At 30.5% G+C, this 18,366-nt stretch overlaps 3 protein-coding genes and 1 non-coding gene across 4 annotated transcripts; 1 reads left to right on the forward strand and 3 right to left on the reverse strand.

Moving 5' to 3' along the window:
* Positions 1 to 3,535: 3,535 nt before the first annotated feature.
* On the reverse strand, positions 3,536 to 4,860 carry Nup43 (Nucleoporin 43kD). Its single transcript, XM_065515706.1, has 2 exons — positions 4,553 to 4,860; positions 3,536 to 4,493 (listed from the first exon to the last, which is right to left on the reverse strand). Exons 1-2 carry the CDS (start codon positions 4,824 to 4,826, stop codon positions 3,682 to 3,684), a joined length of 1,086 nt encoding a protein of 361 aa, XP_065371778.1. The 5' UTR covers positions 4,827 to 4,860; the 3' UTR covers positions 3,536 to 3,681.
* A 1,288-nt stretch (positions 4,861 to 6,148) lies between these two features.
* On the forward strand, positions 6,149 to 8,039 carry WRNexo (WRN exonuclease). Its single transcript, XM_065515707.1, has 6 exons — positions 6,149 to 6,303; positions 6,362 to 6,582; positions 6,651 to 6,878; positions 7,363 to 7,504; positions 7,598 to 7,699; positions 7,759 to 8,039. Exons 1-6 carry the CDS (start codon positions 6,241 to 6,243, stop codon positions 7,915 to 7,917), a joined length of 915 nt encoding a protein of 304 aa, XP_065371779.1. The 5' UTR covers positions 6,149 to 6,240; the 3' UTR covers positions 7,918 to 8,039.
* On the reverse strand, positions 8,008 to 13,890 carry hmw (hemingway). Its single transcript, XM_065515705.1, has 4 exons — positions 13,650 to 13,890; positions 10,257 to 11,449; positions 8,320 to 8,470; positions 8,008 to 8,262 (listed from the first exon to the last, which is right to left on the reverse strand). Exons 1-4 carry the CDS (start codon positions 13,827 to 13,829, stop codon positions 8,122 to 8,124), a joined length of 1,665 nt encoding a protein of 554 aa, XP_065371777.1. The 5' UTR covers positions 13,830 to 13,890; the 3' UTR covers positions 8,008 to 8,121.
* A 2,749-nt stretch (positions 13,891 to 16,639) lies between these two features.
* On the reverse strand, positions 16,640 to 16,711 carry TRNAP-UGG (transfer RNA proline (anticodon UGG)). Its single transcript has one exon. It is a non-coding gene; the product is annotated as a tRNA-Pro (tRNA).
* Positions 16,712 to 18,366: the final 1,655 nt, after the last annotated feature.

Below are 18,366 nucleotides of genomic sequence, written 5' to 3' on the forward strand. Positions count from 1 at the left end.
GTATTGTTAGACGTAAACCATTTATTTCACTTGTGAACCAAAAGCGTTAAGAATATGCCGTTTAGGAATTTACGTAAGCCACATGATTTTTAGCATCAAGTGCTATTCTCTGATGGAAACAAATTTAATATTTTTCGCTCTGATGGCGTTCAAATGGTATAGAGAAAAACCAATACAGAGGTGGAAAAACAAAATATTGCTTCAATAGTAAAACATGGTGCTGGAGAGGTAATTGTGTGCTGTTGTATGTCCGCTGCAGGGGTTGGAGAGCTGGTGTTCATTGACGAAATAATGGACAAAGTGAAATATATGGATACACCTCAGGAGAAGTGCAGAAAAGTTAAATTTACCATTTTCTTTCACTTTTCAACATGACAATGATCCCAAACATTCGGGCTATACTGGACGTATGTGGCATTCATACAATATTTCGCATGTATAGAGCATCTGTGGGAAGAGCTAGATAAGCGAGCATCCTGAGCCAATACTTAAGTTCGGCACTGTATTTAAATTTATAAAATGACTTAAAATTTTTCATAATTCCGAATTTAAATACGTAATAATATGACTTATGTATGTTATTTTGTAAAAAAAACGATTGAATGATTCTGGAATAGATTTCGAAACATAAATTTTAGGGTCTAAACATAACGTTGCGGCCGTGGTGTAAACATATGGCGAAATATTAGCAGAATCACAATTAATAATCAAAATATTAACATAGATTATAGTAGTGTTGAAAGTGATGGCGAATGTAATTTTGAAACGGTCGTCGAAAGTGATATTGAGGATGACATTTATAATGACTACATTGAAATAGACGAAGGCCTTTATTTTAAAATATATATAAGTGATGTTATTAACCGCGTACGTAAGTGTTGCAAAATCTATATACAGTAACCGACAAAAGTCTACGTACGACCATTATTTTCGTAACTCGCGGACTTCTAAATCATAATAAGTAAAAGTAATGATGCAATTATATTTCAAATGCATTTTTAGTAATATAACAAAAAAATATCGTTAAATTTATAATTAATTTAGCTTTTATTCAGAAAAAATTAAAAAAATATGTTGACAAAAGTCTACATACGATCTGTAAACTAAATAAACATTTTTCAGCGAATACAATTGTCATGGGGCATGGTAGAGTAACCAATCTTTGACAATTTGAGACCAATGTTTCGGATCGTTATTTTGCTGAAAAATCCAACTTTAACCAAGAGTTAAAATATCAACGGATGCTCTCAAATTTTGTTCCAAATTGGATTTGTACTGACAACGATCCATATTATCCTCAATAAACACTAACTTTCCCACTCCAGAAGCAGCGACAGTACCCCAAAACATCACACTGTCACCACCATGCTTAACTGTAGCAAATAAGTTTTTCGGATCCATTGCTGTATTTGTTTTACGCCATACTTTATCTCTCCCATCACTACCAAATATGTTATACTTCAACTCATCAGTGAACAAAACTCGCTTCCAGAATTCTATGTTTGCGATCCGTTCGCTAATTTACAAGGAGTTCTGCTTTAATTACCATTATTATTTAAGGTTCTTTGAATTGTTCGTTGATGAACAATAACTTCTGATCTTGTTGCGAGTTCTTTGGCCAATTTTGTGGTATTTACTTTTGAGTTTTTGTTGACTTCTTCTACGATGTAGTTTCTTGGGGCGACCACTTCGCAGCTTGTTTTTAACTTTACCAGTGTTTTCAAAGTTACTGAATATTGTTTGAACTGTAGATTTAATAAATTGCATGCTTATCTGTTAGTATTCAAAAAAAACCAGGACATGCTGTGGTCGTATGTAGACTTATGTCAATGTTTTTTGTTTGAATAATTTTGCAAGTTTACATTGCAACAACATTTTTTTTGGTACATAGCAATAAAATTAGATTTCAAACAAAACTGCATTATTATTTTTTTATTTACCAGGTTTTCTCTCATAAAGTGGCAAAAATAGACTTATGTCGACCACTGTATATAAAAATGAAATGGTCCATATATGTAATGACATCACGTTACAACGGCTAGAGCGATTTGGCTGATTTCTTTTTATTCGATTCAAAATTTTCAGTAGATGGTTTGTAAAAAAAAAAATTTAAAAATTTAAATTTTTAAAATATTGCCTTCTTTTCATTTCTCACTTTTATTAATAAGAGAAATTTGTTGGAGAACCTTGAAGAACTAACATTAGTAAGTAGCTACCGGGCGAAACCGGGGCGGTCATCTAGTATTTAATAAATCTAATGATAAACACAAAACATTGCAAACTTACGTTTTGTTGCAAGAAAAACATGGAGTTCGTCTTGTACATGATGTTAAACATCGTTGGACATCTTTCTCTAACATTGTAACAAATGCGTCAATCATGCACTGTCTGACTTCAAATTAGCCACGTTCACTGACAATGATATCAAACTGTTGACAGATTTGCGTAATTTCCCAAGAGCACTTGATTAAGCAAAGATTTGGCAACGTTGATAGATTTACTAAATAATTAGTTACTCATTTTAGAACACGAATTAATGAACGACGTAAAAAATATCTTAATACGTTTATATTGTACTTGAAATCGGGAAGGAATCTCATCAGAATATTTCTGATGATAATTTAATGATGGCCTTTGTTTTCGAATACTTGAATTGTTAACTTTAACGTTATTTTTTGTTTTTCTTTTACAATAAAATAATAAAAAAACGACATCAAAACTTCATTCTTTACTTGATTAAAAAAAATTAAATTATTCGATATTCGAACAAGTTAAAATATCTTATTCGAATTATTCGTTTTATTCGAACAAGAGAAAAATCGAATTTGAATACCCTAGTATGTATCAACGTCTGCATACATACATACATAGTAAAAACAACAACAAATCGTGGTAGTCATGGCTTTTGGCTTATATCTCAGCCATGTTTGGGCCGATTTTCTCAATTTTAAATAGCAACCTATGTTAGACTATAGCTGATATCTGTCCCTTCAATTACGAACAGATACGAACTCTACATAACTTTTCAAATCAATATACACATTAATATGGTTGACGTTGTTCTCCGATATTTTCTTGTCTTACATTTTTTTCTTTAAAAAATCAAAAGTGTTATTTTCGGTCCCTAAAAAAAATTTCACCAAAAATACAGCTTTCCCTCAAAAGCCTGATTTCCACCAACCATATTTTTACAAAAATATATACAAGACTTTTTCTTTCAGTGTATAACAGAATACAGGATAGCAGATTCAGTTGCTCCTTTTTTTCATATTACATGGTTTTTTTCCTGACAATTGTAGACAAATTTTCATAATCATTTGTTTAATTTGTTCTCTATGAAAATTAAGTAATGAAAGAGAAGCTTACCTTATTCCTACTGCACAAATTTCAAATTTGCTTTTAAAGATTATAGTCTTGAGTAATTTTGAGTCTTGAATTTAATTTGAAACAGCTGGGATCTTGAAATGTCGCTTTTGTAATAAACATGTTTAAAAAGCGTATCTTTGGCTGTCATATTTCATTTTGTATTCTTGAATAATTTTTGTAAATCTTGAAACACTTTGTATGCATTTGAATTCTCTGTATAAAAAAATTTAAAGTTTTAATAAGTAAAACAAAACATACAACTTAGAAAAATAATAAAAATACGAACTTAGGACTAGCAGGAAATCCTTCTACGGTTTATAAAATATTATCAACAAAATAAAACGCTTCGCTATCACTGCCACAGATTATTTTTGAACTTTGGGAATCAAATGTATTAATTGATTTGCGCAAATCCGATATTAAAGAAGTCACACTAATGCGATTTTTGGCACGTTCACCATTTAGCCAGGGGTTGATGTTGTCTGTGTTGGAAGGTTCCATGGCACTGGCGACACCCATGGAGGAATGTTGAGACCACAACCACAATTCACCACTTTCGGCAGTGGAAAACAATTTAGAGGGGTCGGATCGATGAAAACCAATATCAGTGATAGGACTGTTATGGGCAGATAGATAAGAGGCGGGATAGCCAGGATTGCGCAAGTCCCAAACGGTAATAGAACCTTCTTCGGAACCGGCCAGCACAATATGGGGCTGAGTGGGATGAGAAGTTAAACAGGAGACATAATTTGAGGATTTATCGTCTTCACAGGAAGTCATAAAAGCAGCTGATGGTGTTGCTTCGGCGGATGAGCGTATATCAAACATGCGTATGACACCCATACGATTGGCCACCAGAACCTCTTGAGGATTAACATAAAGTACTGAGAGTAAAGACAAACTATCTGCCTCTATAGAACGTCTAGTAGCCAAATGTGCCTGGGTATCAACGATATTTAAACGGCCATCTTCGCCCACAGTAGCCACCTCCTTGCCATACACAGAAATAGCAGTACAGCAAGCAGCATCTCCGCTAGCCTCAAAATGATGTAAAACCTCACTTTTGCCTTCCTCCTGCAAAGTATCTTCCTCAACGGCCTTCTTAATTTTCAATAAAGTTATGCGGCCTAAAGAAAATATCTTATTAAATAAATTTAGCTTTTGATTTATCTCTCAATTTTCTTACCATCGCTACAACTCACTATGGCCGCTTCATCTGTTACAAATTCTAGGCCCGTTACATCCCCCGGCATGGCAAACTTATCATTACATCTGGGCACATATTCATTGTAATCGTCAACATACTGATTCTTTTGCAGACGCCAAATTCGAACAAAATTTTTGGGCATGTCCCAGCTGCCACTTAAAAAACGTTCACTTTCTTTTAGCTGTTCCGGCACCCAGCGCACTTTAGAGATTTTCTCCGATATAAAAAATGTATTTACTTTTGTATCACCCATTATTTATGTTTTAATTTATTAAATTATTAAAATTTGCTTTCCTATTTCGATTTGTATTTTTTGTTGATTTGAGGTTATGTTTGTTTGCAAAAAGCGGTATTTTTACCACAGCTGTTTTAAATTTGCGTTACCAACTACTACAAATTGTTTTCAAGCTGCCAGAAGCAGGATATTTTATTAAAGCATAACCGTTAATTTAAAAAAAAAAACAGATGTATAGCCTAGTACTCTGTTCATATATGGGACAAATAATTGAGGAAATATTCGAAGAAAACTTTTTAACGCGATTTTTTACAATTACTCGGTAAAAAACAAATACAGTACATATACCCAAAATTTGTATTCAATAATGTGGGGAGTCTAAAATACCTTGGAATAAATGAAGAAAAACAAGAAATTTGCATAGATTTATCCATAAGACCCCTTTCACACTATGCAATTTAGTTGGGCAAGTCTCTTGTGTTTGTAGATGCCAGAGGTAATGCCGGTTTAAGGAGAAGAAAATTTTACATGCTGTTTTGTTGTTGGGCAAGAGACTTGCGCAACTAAATTGCCTAGTGTGAAAGGGGTTTAAATTAAAAATAAACAAATTCAATTAAAATCACTTGTACTAAACTTGAAGTTAATTTGGGCACCGAAAACTACGTTTCGTTTATCCCACAGCGTCAGTTATGCTTACTTAATTATGTGCTGAGCATATAATGTCACATCCACAAACATTTTCGAATGGGTTTAAAAGCGAATAGATCTCCGCGAAATTCTGAGATGTTGATGACGTCTGAATCACTTCCTTTTATCCATCTGATCAAAAATATATAAACTTTGTTTCATTTAACATAATTCCAAAGAATACGAAGGACTTTTGTATTACTCTACAAAAAATAAAAGTCGTTAGGTGATTTATACTATGTTTTAAATTGATTAAAAATTGCTGAGTGAAACGTTGTTCTGCCATATTAACAAATTATGAAAATATAAATTGTTATAGGGACTTTGATGTGTATTTTCAGTATGTTTAACTCGTTTATATAATTTATGAATTTATTATCGACAAGGGGCCATATTTTAAGACTGTTCATTAAAGAATTTTGCTATTTATTAATTGGATGTGAATTTTATTCTGATAGCGACATACTGTGAGTGTCAATACAATGAAAACATATTGGACCCTTAAAATCGTCAAATCTGGCAACCGTGCTTACAGCTTAAATTTTAATAGAGTGAAATCATTAGTGTAAAAACGGCCATTAGACAATAATAGTTGGCAACAACATCAAAACTAGTTTTGGCGCTCAAATTCACAATTTTGTTGCAAAATAATATAAACACAACAAAATTTTTATCATTCGCATTAAAGTTGTTGATATTTATAGACCTATTTCATAGCAAAAATTTAAATTTATTCCAATAAAAGATGGCTGGCAAGCGTGCGCTAAAAAGTACAAAATCAAAAACTGATGCTGAAACACAAAAAAAGGTGGGTTTTAAATTTTCAGAAGCCTAAATCGATGTTATTGTATTATTTTTTAATGTAGACCAAACTAGACAAAGAAAATGAGGAAAATCCCCCCAAAAGACGCAGCACTCGTTCAACGCGCAGCACACGCTCCATGGCCGAAGAAGGTGGCCAAAAGGATTCACCAGAAACTCCAGAAAAGGAAACCAAAAAAAAACCTTTATCTTTTATTAAATATAGCGGGGCGATCAAATATTACACAGAAGCCCATGATATTGCTGAAGCATCGGACAATTTGCTGTAAGTTTTTGGTTTTGTTGGGGAAGCCATAATGGTTTGATTAATAATAATTTTATTTTAATTTGTAGGCAATGGGTTGAAAAACAACCCGGTGATGGTTTAGTACCCATAGCCTTTGACATGGAATGGCCATTTTCATTTCAAACTGGTCCCGGCAAGTCGGCGGTTATACAAATTTGTGCAGAGTTAACTACTTGTTATGTATTTCAATTAACTAATATTAAGAAACTGCCTGCAGCCCTGGTGGCTTTGCTCAAGCACAAGCGTGTCCGTTTGCATGGTGTTAATGTGAAAAAGTAAGTGAAGTTACACAATATTGTTAAAGATTTTGTATACATCTTTATTGCAAAATGCTTAAAACTTAAGTTTTTTTTAGATTTAGATAGCAAAATTGTTGGTAATTAGCAGAATTGCGGCAAAACGCAATGACAAAAGATTTTCATTTTAGTTTTAAACACAATTAGACAAAATAAAGTGTTGATTGTTTTAGAAAAAAAAAAACTGTTTAACAGTTTACTAGCAATAGTCGACAATTGGGTACGTAAATTTTAGTTATGAAATTAGGTCTTTTCTATTTATCACTTTAAATATTCTGACGAACCTGATTGCTAATTCAATTCAAAGATTCTATTACCGAAGTTTTTTAATTTGAGTCTTCAAAAAATATGTTTGTTCTTCACATTTTTGATTTTATCTCATACTAACATTTCTCTGCCTATAAGAGAATTTAATCAAATTCTTTTCTTTTATAATATTGTTAATTTTTGTCCCTGTGTTTAGTGATTTCCGTAAACTGGGTCGTGACTTCGCTGAAGTGAACTCTGATGATCTCATTGTCAATGGTTTAGATTTGGGTGTGTGGTGTAATCAAGTTTGTGAGACTGGTGGTCGCTGGAGTTTAGATCGTTTAGCTAATTATGCGGTAAGTACAAACATTCTTCCTCTCTATATTTAATTTTCACATGTAGACCTTTTCTAACTCACAATCTAATTTGTAAAACAAACAAAAATTCAGGTGGATAAGGCCATAGACAAAAACAAAAAAGTCCGCATGAGTAAATGGCATGTAATACCTTTGGATGAAAACCAACTCATGTATGCAGCAATTGATGTTTATGTAAGTTCTCTTGTAATCCACAATTGTGAATTTTTAAAACATTTGTATTTCCATAATAGATTGGTCAACTTATTTACCTGGAATTGGAAAAGCGAGCCAAATCAAAAGAGTCCAATGAGGCGGCGTTTATAGAGAAAAATGGTGAAGCTGCTTTTAAGGTGGTCAAGGCATTGGGTGAAAATTTTGTCACCGAAAAAGCCGATGAAGTTGCAATTTAAGAAAATTTATTGATTGTTTTTTATATTGTTATATTAAGAAAATTACTTGATTGTTAATATATCTAAATTTATTTGTAAAGTTTAAAAAAAAATTAAAATATATATTTTTATTTCTACGCAAACTCACTGATCCTTCTAACAATTGCAGTTTAAATTACAAAGCACTTCTTGTTTCACTAGAATTCTCTAAAACTTTAGTTCACATTAAGGAATCAGTGGCCGCCTGCGCAGGGAAATTGCCTCAATTTTTCGTTTCAATACTTGATTATCCAAATCAATTTGTCGTTGTTGCTTTTTGCGATTCACTGCCGAGGTAGTAAGACGTGCGTTACTTTGAGAAGGTATCTGAGGTAGAGAAAGATTAAGTAACCTTTATTAAAGAAAAATATGTTTATTTGTTACCTTTTGTATGGAAGGTTGTGATGGCTTGCTTTTGAGTGTGTATGTGGGCTTCTGTGTTAGAATTTTACGCAGGAGTATTTGATTGTGTCTTTCGATTTCACGCATGCGCTCATTGGAAAAGCTCATGCTTTTGCGAGGGTGTGGTTTTACTCTGTAAATAAATTAAAATTTGATTATTCGTTAAAAATACATTCAACTTTATTCCATGGAAAATCTTTTGAAACAAAATGTTTCATAGAAAATCATTTCGAACTCAAAATTATAGAAAAGAAAACATTTTCGAACTTAAATTTTCCCTATAAAACTATTTTTTTAACATATTTTTTTTCTATAGAAATAATTTTTAACATAACATTTTCTATATAAAATGATTTCGAACATAAACTTTTCCATTCAAATATATTCAAACGCAAATTTTATAAAAAATATAGAGAAAACCTCTTCAATAAAACATTTTCCATAGAAAATCATTTTAAACACAACATTTTCTGTAGGAGATGTTTTCGAATGTAACATTTTTTATACCAAATCATTTCGAACATAAAATTGTCTATAGAAAATGTTTTTGAAAATAAAATATTTATAGAAAATGTGTTCGAACATACATTAATTTATACAAAATCTTTTCGAACATAAAAATTTCTGTAGAAAATGTTTTTGAAAATAAAATATTTATAGAAAATATGTTCGAACATACATTACGAACATAAAAATTACTTTGTAAATCTTTTCAAACATAAACATTTTTATAGAAAGCGTTTTCCTACATAACATTTTCTATAGAAAATATTTTCGAACATAAAATTTTATATTGAAAATTTTTAGAACATAAAATTTTTTATACAAATTTTTTTCGAACGTAAAATTTTTCATAGAAATTATTTTCGAACATAAAAATTTATAAGAAAGCGTACATAAAATTTTCTATAGAAAATTTTTTCGAACACAAAATTTTATATTGAAAATATTTTCGAACATACAATTTTGTACAGATAATCTTTTCGAACATACAATTTGATATAGAAGATGTTTTCGAACATGAAATTTTCTATAGAAAATAATATTTTCGAACATAAAAATGTTTTTAAAAAATCTATTCAATTAAATTCTGTAGAAAATCGTTTCAATAGAAAATAACATGAAATTTTTTGGTAGAAAAAATTGTGAACTTACAATTTTTATTATAAAATGGTTTTGAACATAAAATATTCAATATAAAGTGTTTTCGAACATAAAATTTTCTATAGAAAGTGTTTGCGAACAAAAAGGTTTCTATGTATACATATATAATCTTTTCGTAAATAAAATGATCTATTAAAATTTTTTCGAACATACAATTTTCAACAGAAAATGTTTTCAAACATAAAATTTTCTATAGAACTATTATTTTCTATAAAAATAATATTGTCGATTATAAAAATTTTAATCTTTTCCACCATTAAAATTGTTTTTAGAAAATCTATTCTATTAAATTCCATAGAAAATCTTTTCGATCATAAAATTGTCTATTGAGAAAAGAAAAAAAAAATTTCTCGAAAAGATATTTTTGGAATATAAAATTTTCTATAGAAAACAATTTTCAATAAAAAACGTTTTCGAATATTAATTTTTTTTAAGAATATCATTTGAAAATAAAATATTTTGGGGATTCAAACTGTCTCTTTCCTATTAGGTCGTATTGTCATAATGTCATAAAACATTTTTTTAGTTTAAATAAATTTTTGTTGGGTTTCAAACAAAAAAGTTATATACTAATAAGACTTTTATATCTATGTTTATTGGTTTGTCATAAAATAACACTTTTTTTGTTTGCAGCACAACAAGAATTTGTTTCAACTAACATACATTTTTTACTACATTATGACAATACGACCTAATAGCAGACCGTTTGAATCCCCCAATTATATTAAAAATTAAATATTATAATTTAAATTTACCTTAATTTATCTGTGGAATTCGTCCGATGAAATTGCTTTATGAAATTAGCATGGAATATATAATCATCGGAATTAAAACTGGTTGGAGTTTTGCTGGTAATGCGATAATCAAAGTGAGCATCATAATAAACATCACGATCGTCATCGTAATTATCCTCACCGACAGGATTATTATTTTGAATTTCTTCTATCTCTGCTGCAGTCTCCTCTTCTCCTTCATAGTCATCTTCATACTGAACCAGTTCAAGTTCTCTTTCTTTTCCACATTCGATATTGGACTCAATGGCCAACTTTGCCCCATCTTTCTTATCTTCAGTTTCTTGTACTTTAATTAATTCTTGACTTTGAGTTTCCAGTTTGCCTAGAGACTGTAAGTTTGTTATACCCGTACATTTAAGAGCATTTACTACAGCCAATGTAATTTGTTCTGGTTTTATTATATTTGCTGTGTCAATACTGTGTGTTACAGTTTCGCTTAATAAGAGAGCTTGAGTGGTCTTTAAAAAGTTGTCTTCATTGTCATTTGTTGAAGCAATTTTTAAATTAGCTAAAGAACTTTGTATAATTTGCATTAAACTGTTTTGTGCCATCGACTCTATAGTGTTATCGGGTATATTGTTTTGAGGTTCTGAACTATATATTTTTTCAGAGTCTTCTTTATTAAGGGGGACTTCAAGATGTTCATCTTTTGTTTCTGTTTCAAGTTCATGATTAGATTCTTGTTCTTCCTCTGCTTCATCATAGCTTTCTGTCTCTTGTTCTTCACTGCCTTGCTCGTTTTCTGTACCTCCAACTCCATTTTTCTCTACCACAGAACCTTTAATAACTTCACTATTTATTTCCTTAAAAGTTTTCGCAGAATTCTGTTGCAAGTATTTCTCTTCCATGTCTTGTATTCTTTTGAATTCCTCTTCTTCGTCATCCTCCTCTTCACTTATTTCTTCCGAACTAACCTGTGCTTCTTCTTCTACACTTTTCAAGTGATGAGTTTTTTCTTTAAAAATTGGTAGTAAGTGCCGTGGAGCAGGTGTCGGTGGTTCATCTTCAAAATGCATTGAGGGTGTATTTATTTCGGCTAAAGTTTGCCCCACTATTACATCGTCTTCTTCATCGGATGAGGAGGCAAATGGTACGACATCAGTTTTATGGATAGTGGTGAAATTGTTGGAAAAACTATTCCTTTTAATAGGACCCTGAGAAAAGAAATAAAAATAAATAATAAATGATAAAATAATTATAAATTTTCAATAGGTATAGAAATTTTGATATTTGAAAAGATTTTCAATAGAATATTTTATGTTCGAAAATATTTTCAATAGAAAATTTTATGTTCGAAAAGTTTTTCCATAGAAATTTTATATTCGAAAAGATGTTCTACAGAAAATTAACATTTAAAAAGTTATTCTACAGAAAATTTTGTACTCGAAAAGTTTTTCTATGCTAAGTTGTATGTTCGATAAGATTTTCTATAACAATTTTATGTTCGAAAAGATTTTCTATAGAAAATTTAATTTTTCTTTAAAAAAATTATCTGTTCGAAAATATTATCTATAGAATTTTATGTTCGAAATAATTAATGATGGAATATTGTATGTTTGAAAATATTTTCTATAGAAAATTATATGTTCGAATTAATTTTCCATAGATTTTGTAAGGATATTTTATTCATCGAAAATAAGTTCTACGGAAATTTTTAATTTGCGAAAAGGTTTTTATGCACAATTTTATGTTTGATATGTTTAGAAAAGACACAGTTATGTTTGAAATCATTTTCTATACAAAATTCGATGTTCGAAAATATGCTCTAGGAAAATTTCTATGGAGTGTTCGAAATGGTTTTTATAGAAAATTTAATATTCGAAACCTTCATCATGATGAGTACTAATCAAATCAAAAAGTGATTCAGAGTCGTTCCTTATATTTTTGGGCGTTACAAACAGCACAAATGCATAAAACCCTCTACAACAACATTGATGACATATACAATCAAGTGAATGGTTATTCCGGAGAATTACACAACTTCTTCACTGCACATAACCTGCCGCTATCACCAACGAATATTCTTCACGACTTGGACGAAGGAGGTACATATATCTTAAACATGGCGTCATAGCCGATGGAGTCCAACGACTGTGAATCATCCAAAAATTTTGGGGTCACATTTCAAAGCAAATAATATTTAGATACAAGGTACTCAAAGCGTTAGCCAGCACATGGGGAATGGATAAAGAAACCGACGATTGGTCGGCCAGGTCCATTTCGCAGCTCCAGTGTGGTCGCCTTCGTTGAATGATACCCAGTGGAGAAATATTCAAAGCTGTCTTTACGACCTGAGATTATTCGGAGGAAATGCGGGTTCTTCAAGTAAAGCAACACAACATTATGTTGTTCCTACTGGGATGTCATCGGAGGTATTACGCGTTTGTGCATGAAATGTTCTCTTGTTTGATTTTGTTAAAATTCATACCATTTTACTCTTAATCGTATATGGTTCAGATTTTATAGCCATCTTAAGTTGGAATGTTCTGGATTGAATAACTTTGGAACTCGTTATTCGATTTTAACAAACGTTGTGACCTTTGAAAGGATTCAGTTTTATCTCTACCAATATGTTATAACAAGTATGTACATATCATCTTTGCTAAATGACCTTAAAAATTTAAAAATGTCCTTTATCCTGGGTTATCGCAAAAAAAGTGAAAATTACAAAACGGGATTCGAATGTATTATGGTAATTTTTCTATAACAACTTTCACGATTTTCTATGAAAAGTAGTAGAATGAATTAAACTTGTCTCTGTTAAATTAGTTAAGCTTCTTTTCGTAGGAGACTGTATTTTTGTACACCGATTTTTATACTCTTCACCATGAGTGGCAATATAAGTTTGCTCCATAAAGTGGAGTTGATATAGCAATGTACGTCTATATGTTGAACTCAACTGAAAAACTGGCCCAGAAATAGCGGAGATATAGCAAAAACTACGACCATCTCGAAGTTTGTGCTATTTTTGATCTATATCTGGATTACTAAGTCATTAATATAGACTATATTGATATCTAATGAACTTTGGTGAATGGCCGAATATAGATCTCTTATTTTTTTATAGACAATTTCGGCATTCACACGATGACTTTTTTTTGTGACTTTAAGTCATGATTTTATGATTTTGTTGTCAAGAGGGTTGGAGTAAAGGCAAATTCAAAAGAGAATTTGCTAAAATTGCATGACTGAAAAGTCATCGTGTGAATCCCGTAAGTTTTATATGTATTTCAAATCATTTTCTATAGAAAATTTTATGTTCGAAACAAAATTTTCTTTAGATAATTGTTGTTCCTACATTTTTTAAATATATTTTCAGATCCTATTACATTAATTGTTTTCGTCACAACTTACCGTGTTCAATTTTACGGAAGGCAAATCGTCATCGTCATCATCATCATCCTCATCGTTATCTTCACTATTTTCGCTTGTCTCACTTTCAAATTCCGACATTTCGGGTACTTCAGTATCCGATTCATTCTCAAACGATTCATTGGCATAAAGCTCATCATCCGAATTCTCAAAGTCCGTCATATTTAAGGTAAGTTTTTTTTGTTTGTTTTATGTTTAGTTTAAACACTCAATTCCATGTCAATAAAAGTTTGTTAGTTTTTCATTTAAAGTTGACTTTTACAATAATATTTTGACAAACTTTTCGAAAACATGTAAATTTTGATAACATTTTTTTTTAGTTATTGATTAGGGGGTTCCATAACTCCATCCCTTATCAGAGATGTCATCCAATAAATTCATAACGCGGTACTATGGCAACGCAGGTGTGAACAATATATATATTAGTAAATAAACAACAACAACATTAATAAATATATTTTAATAACATTTTTCCAATAATATAAATGTTTGTTGATGTTTTCCATATTGTATTTATTTACATTTTTCACTCGTATCTCCTTCAAAGGACGTTGTTGTAGCCTTAAGCATTTTGCGAGAACTAAATTTGACGGAGACATGTAAGAAACGTTATTTCACAATATAAACCCACACACACCATGTGCTAACCGTGAATTCTCCCCCATTCTTTTTGGATATTTCACTCTCTATTGGTATATTATTTGTTGTTGCTATATTTACCTTAGTAACGGGTGGGTATGAGTGCGTAACATTTGGATTTGACATAAAATTAAACGATTCAAAAGCAATGTCAATCATTTGGTCACATTCGATTTTATGCAGGTGTAAATAGTTCGTTCATATTATTGATAATCTTTAAATTGTATGAAAATTCAAGTCTTCTGTACTTAAGGCAAATTGTTTAAATTGCAGTATTTGATATCTACTTTTATTCAAAAAGTATTTTTTTAGGCCATCTAACATCGGGAAAAATCCAGTACGTCCAACTATTGAGGTGGAAAATACATAAAAATTTGTTAAACAAATTTAAAAATGAACCGCGTTAATTCTGTTCTTATAAATATTTTCATTTGCACGCCTCACGACACTCCAACAACTCGTTGTATATGCTGGTCCCAAAAACCTTGATAATTCCGCTTATATCCGGGGTCGATCGGAAGAAAACAATTCGTACAGGAGGACACAAGATTTAAATTTAGACTAAATTTAGACTACAAGGTGAGATACAGGGTGTCAAATTTGACTAACTTTAGTTTGCAAAGCTTTATAGAGCTCGTAACTATTACGGACAGATATTAAAGCAAATATCATAATAAAGAAAATCTTTTCAGTTCTCAAATTTATCTCTTATACCTACTTTACAAGATATTTAAGTTTCAATTTTAAAATGTTTGATTTTTACTTGACTTTATTTGGTTTTTTCGCAAATATATTTGGTATTAAAGGCAAATCTTGGTATAACGCGAAAAATTCGTTATATCGATAATGACTAATGAAAAAGGGGTATTGTCACATACCACAACGAGTTCAGATAACTGATTACCCAACTCTTGCTATCAACACTTTTGACCCATTCGTTTGTGCTTTCGGCAGTGAGCGAATCTCTGCGACTATCCATTTGAATAATTCCTGCGGTACCAATTGCACCAGTAGGTAACGAATGAACTGTTCGGGATCCAACACCATGTTTTCTACGACAAAATAAATTGAAATTGGTCTCACCACATCTTTTCACATCTGATATAATCGTTAATTTTGTTTTTTTAGTTTAAAATAATTTAAAATTTGAATTTCTCAATTTCATTTGGAATTATCTCAATTTAAAATGGAAATTCTCAATTGGAATTTTTTCAATTTCATATTGAAATTCTCAATTTCATATTGAAATTCTCAATTTCATTTGAAATTTTCTCAATTTGAAATGGAATTTTCTCAATTTAAAATGGAAATTCTCAATTTCATTTGGAATTTTCTCAATTTCAATGAAAAGTGGTATAGTGTTTTATTGTTGGGAAAGGTTTCCTGATGATCTGGCTTAAGCAACCAGTGAAATGCGCATAGGAACTAGCTTATCCCCCAACAATAAATTTCAGTGAATTTATCAATTATTGAGAATTCAGCACACTTATTCTTAACAAAAAAATAATTTTGTATTCCCGTATAACTTTTTGATAAAAATATTATCGTTAGTTTGATTTTGTTTAATTTTTCTTAACATTCGTTATATCGAGCATAAACATTCATTATATAAGGCCGGAAAACATTATCTTATATCTAATAAACTCCAAACTAATACGTAACAACTTTTTTTTTTAACGATTTTAAGGGCTTATTTAAAAGTAGCATAATGCTTTCAAATAACAGTGCTGTAATAGCAAACTGTAACATATCTGTGGGCATTATTAAATAAAAGCTTTCAGTTGATTTGATCGTAAGTTGGCAACGCTGTATTCGAATTCGAATATTCAGTTAAAGAACATTGTAGAAAGTACACCACAGATGACGTATGTATTAGTAAGATCTAGAATATTCGAATTTTGACAGTTAAAGAACAATCTAGAGTGCAGATGGCAGTGTTATAAATAGTGGCAGAGGTTGCAGTCGTTATCGTGATTCTTTTAAATAAAATTCTAAGTTCATTATTAAAATAATTGCCAGCCACATGGAATTTTGGCATTTCCCTTTTAATTGTTTTGAAAAATTGTAAAATTTTGAGTTGCATAAAATTTTTTTTTCAAAATTATTTTTTCTTTCGTTCGTTGAAAACAAAACAGATCTTTTTAAATTTCAAAAATTATTAAGATACCTTGACGCGAATTTTTTATGATCTTTCAAATCCCCAAAAAATAACGTATGAAAAATAGAAACCTATTTTTTGTTAAAATTGTAGAATTTTTTATTGTAAACTTGTGTAATTTTTTAATATGTAATTTTTTAATATTATTTAAAAAAAAAATAAATAAAAAATATCCGGGCTCAACCGGGATTTGAACCCGGGACCTCTCGCACCCAAAGCGAGAATCATACCCCTAGACCATTGAGCCTCTTGTAATATGGCAGTTGAAATATCTTATTTCTTGTATGAGTGTTTTTTTTTTTATATATTTTACTTTTACCTGTATGAAAACAGGTGTTACAACAAGCACAATATAAAACAAAAAACTAATTGATGCACACGATCTTGTTTGTTCAATACACCATAAATAGATACAAACAAAAAGTTATTGTTTCTTTTATCTGTTGGAAAATTAAGTTTAGATAAATACTTTTGTGTTTGCTTTTTAATTAATAAATACAACAAGTGAGAGAGTTATATTCGGCTGTGTCGAATCTTATATACCCTCCACCAAATTATACTTCAAAATGCAAATTTTAAATATTTTTAGGTAATAAAATTTTTTTTTTTCAAAGTTGTTTTTTTAATTTTTTGGATTTTTTTTTAATTTTTTTATTTTTTTTTTTAAATTTAAATATTTTTAAAGTTTAAAAATTTTTTTTTGGTTTTTTAATTTTTTTTTGGTGAAAAATAAAATCGAGTTAATGAATATTTTTTCCGATTTTGACCCATTGTAGGTCCAACTTACTATGGTCTTATATACGTCGTTGCAAAGGTCTTTGAAATGTTTATCATTAGATATCCATATTGTCTATATTAATGACTTAGTAATCCAGGTCAAAAATCGAGGTTGTCCTGGTTTTTTTCTCATATCTCAGCTATTTGTGGACCGATTTTGCTGATTTTAAATAGGAAAATTCTCGATAGCATATCTGACAGAATTATTGAAGATTTGGATCGAGAAGATATCTGGGGTCTTCAGAAAATTGAAACTGTAACAAAAATGTTGACGCTGGCCAAATGCTATAGATTTTTTTTGAATTACCTTGTGTTTGTCTCTAAAAAAATCTGGACTTTAAAAAGGTTTGGAATTTCTTCGAAACACTAGATGCTATCTTCTTTATCTTATATATAAATAGGCCACACGTTTTTTTGTGGTACACTTTTAAGTATGTTATTGTCCATCAATATTGATGAAACTTATATGGTTTAAAAGGTTATTTTCTCTAGATGTGCACAATATAATTTTTTTTTCAAAAAATTTTTTCCATAAAATTGGTAAAAAGCATTTTAAATTTGCTTGAAAAACAACAACAAGCATTTGTACACACACGTGAAAAATATTTTTGCATATATGTACTCAAAAGTAAATGTATAACATCGTTATTAGTGGTCGAATTTTGACTACCAGGCTGTCCAAGTCTTATATATAAATAGGCCACACGTTTTTTTGTGGTACACTTTTAAGTATGTTATTGTCCACCAATATTGATGAAACATATATGGTTTAAAAGATTATTTTCTCTAGATGTGCACAATATAAATTTCTTTTTAAAAATTCTTTCCATAAAAGTGTTTTTAAATTTGCTTGAAAAACAACAACAACATGTTTATGCACATCTAAATACACGTGTACACAATCGTGAAAAATATTTTTGCGTATACTCAAAGTAACTGTATAATTTTGTTATTAGTGGTCGAATTTTGACCACCAGGCGATCCTAGTATATATAATTCTTCTGTACGTGTGTTAGTAACTGAACTCTTCCTTAACGGCTGGGCCGATTTCGATGAAATTTGTTGTGTGTGTTTGGTTGGGTCCCTGGATGGTTTAGATTCAAAATTGACCTTTATAGGTGCAAT

The sequence above is a fragment of the Calliphora vicina genome, chromosome 1 (genome assembly GCF_958450345.1).
Source record: "Calliphora vicina chromosome 1, idCalVici1.1, whole genome shotgun sequence".
In the NCBI taxonomy this organism is placed as follows: Eukaryota; Metazoa; Arthropoda; class Insecta; order Diptera; family Calliphoridae; genus Calliphora; species Calliphora vicina.

Excerpts from the sequence above, each read along its gene's own strand:
- WRNexo (XM_065515707.1), top strand. The coding sequence starts at position 6,241 with ATGGCTGGCAAGCGTGCGCTAAAAAGTACAAAATCAAAAACTGATGCT. Across the intron at positions 6,879-7,362 it reads CATGGTGTTAATGTGAAAAA|TGATTTCCGTAAACTGGGTC; the intron begins GTAAGTGAAGTT and ends CCCTGTGTTTAG. Across the intron at positions 7,505-7,597 it reads ATCGTTTAGCTAATTATGCG|GTGGATAAGGCCATAGACAA; the intron begins GTAAGTACAAAC and ends ACAAAAATTCAG.
- Nup43 (XM_065515706.1), bottom strand. The coding sequence starts at position 4,826 with ATGGGTGATACAAAAGTAAATACATTTTTTATATCGGAGAAAATCTCT. Across the intron at positions 4,494-4,552 it reads CATAGTGAGTTGTAGCGATG|GCCGCATAACTTTATTGAAA; the intron begins GTAAGAAAATTG and ends TATTTTCTTTAG.
- hmw (XM_065515705.1), bottom strand. The coding sequence starts at position 13,829 with ATGACGGACTTTGAGAATTCGGATGATGAGCTTTATGCCAATGAATCG. Across the intron at positions 8,471-10,256 it reads AATTCCACAGATAAATTAAG|AGTAAAACCACACCCTCGCA; the intron begins GTAAATTTAAAT and ends ATTTATTTACAG. Across the intron at positions 8,263-8,319 it reads CACAACCTTCCATACAAAAG|ATACCTTCTCAAAGTAACGC; the intron begins GTAACAAATAAA and ends TCTCTACCTCAG.